Source organism: Dama dama, chromosome 13 (assembly GCF_033118175.1).
Source record: "Dama dama isolate Ldn47 chromosome 13, ASM3311817v1, whole genome shotgun sequence".
In the NCBI taxonomy this organism is placed as follows: domain Eukaryota; kingdom Metazoa; phylum Chordata; class Mammalia; order Artiodactyla; family Cervidae; genus Dama; species Dama dama.
In genome coordinates, this window is record NC_083693.1 from 15,955,068 (window position 1) to 15,956,524 (window position 1,457).

Below are 1,457 nucleotides of genomic sequence, written 5' to 3' on the forward strand. Positions count from 1 at the left end.
AGTCTACAAACAGTAAATGCTGCAGAGGGTGCAGAGAAAGAAAAGGGAACCCTCTTAGACTGTTGGTGGGAATGTAAACTAGTACAGCCACTATGGAGAATAGTATGGAGATTCCTTAACAAATTGGAAATAGAACTGCCATATGACCCAGGAATCCCACTTCTGGGCATACACACTGAGGAAACCAGAATTGAAAGAGATACATGAACCCCAATGTTCATCACAGCACTGTTTATAATAGCCAGGACATGAAAGCAACCTAGATGTCCATCGGCAGATGAATGGATAAGAAAGTTGTGGGGCAGAGCGGTTTGGTGGTTCGTTGGAAGGGGTCCTTCCTGTGTCTCAGCTACTGCGGCTCTTTGGGCAGCAGCGGCTGCGCGGTGGTCGGAGAAGCGGCCTATAATTTCGGCATTAGGTAAAACAAAATGGCCCGAACCAAGCAGACTGCTCGTAAGTCAACGGGTGGGAAAGCGCCCCGCAAGCAGTTGGCCACCAAAGCGGCCAGGAAAAGCGCTCCCTCTACTGGCGGGGTGAAAAAACCTCATCGCTACAGGCCCGGGACTGTTGCGCTTCGAGAAATCCGTCGTTACCAGAAATCCACCGAGCTTTTGATCCGGAAACTGCCTTTCCAGAGGTTGGTGAGGGAGATCGCCCAGGATTTCAAAACCGACTTGAGGTTCCAGAGTGCCGCCATCGGCGCGCTGCAGGAGGCTAGCGAAGCGTACCTGGTGGGTTTGTTTGAAGATACTAATCTGTGTGCCATCCACGCTAAGAGAGTCACCATCATGCCCAAAGACATCCAATTGGCTCGCCGGATACGGGGAGAGAGAGCTTAAGTGAAGGCAGTTTTTATGGTGTTTTGTAGTAAATTCTGTAAAATACTTCTGTTTAATTTGTGACTTTTTTTGTAAGAAATTGTTTATATGTTGCATTTGTACTTAAGTCATTCCATCTTTCACTCAGGATGAATGCGAAAAGTGACTGTTCACAGACCTCAGTGATGTGAGCACTGTTGCTCAGGAGTGACAAGTTGCTAATATGCAGAAGGGATGGGTGATATTTCTTGCTTCTCATGATGCATGTTTCTGTATGTTAATGACTTGTTGGGTAGCTATTAAGGTACTAGAATTGATAAATGTGTACAGGGTCCTTTTGCAATAAAACTGGTTATGACTTGATCCAAGTGTTTAACAATTGGGGCTGTTAAGTCTGACCATACATCACTGTGATAGAATGTGGGCTTTTTCAAGGGTGAAGATACAAGTCTTAACCACAGTGTAACTTACAGTTTCCTTAAAAAAAAAATAAACCTGGCAGCTATAGAATACACTATGTGCATTTATAATAGCTATTTTATATATTGTAGTGTCAACATTTTTAAATTAAATGTTTTACATTGAAAAAAAAAAAAAAGAAAGTTGTGGTACATGTACACAATGGAATATTACTCAGCT

The 1,457-nt window shown here is 43.6% G+C and overlaps 1 protein-coding gene across 1 annotated transcript; it reads left to right on the forward strand.

Moving 5' to 3' along the window:
- The first annotated feature begins 296 nt into the window (after positions 1-296).
- Positions 297-1,181, forward strand: LOC133067733 (histone H3.3A). The gene has a single exon (XM_061158582.1). The coding sequence runs from the start codon at positions 429-431 to the stop codon at positions 837-839; it is 411 nt and encodes a 136-aa protein (XP_061014565.1). The 5' UTR covers positions 297-428; the 3' UTR covers positions 840-1,181.
- Positions 1,182-1,457: the final 276 nt, after the last annotated feature.

What these genes read in the sequence shown, in the direction of transcription:
- LOC133067733 (XM_061158582.1), top strand. Translation starts at nt 429, where the DNA reads ATGGCCCGAACCAAGCAGACTGCTCGTAAGTCAACGGGTGGGAAAGCG.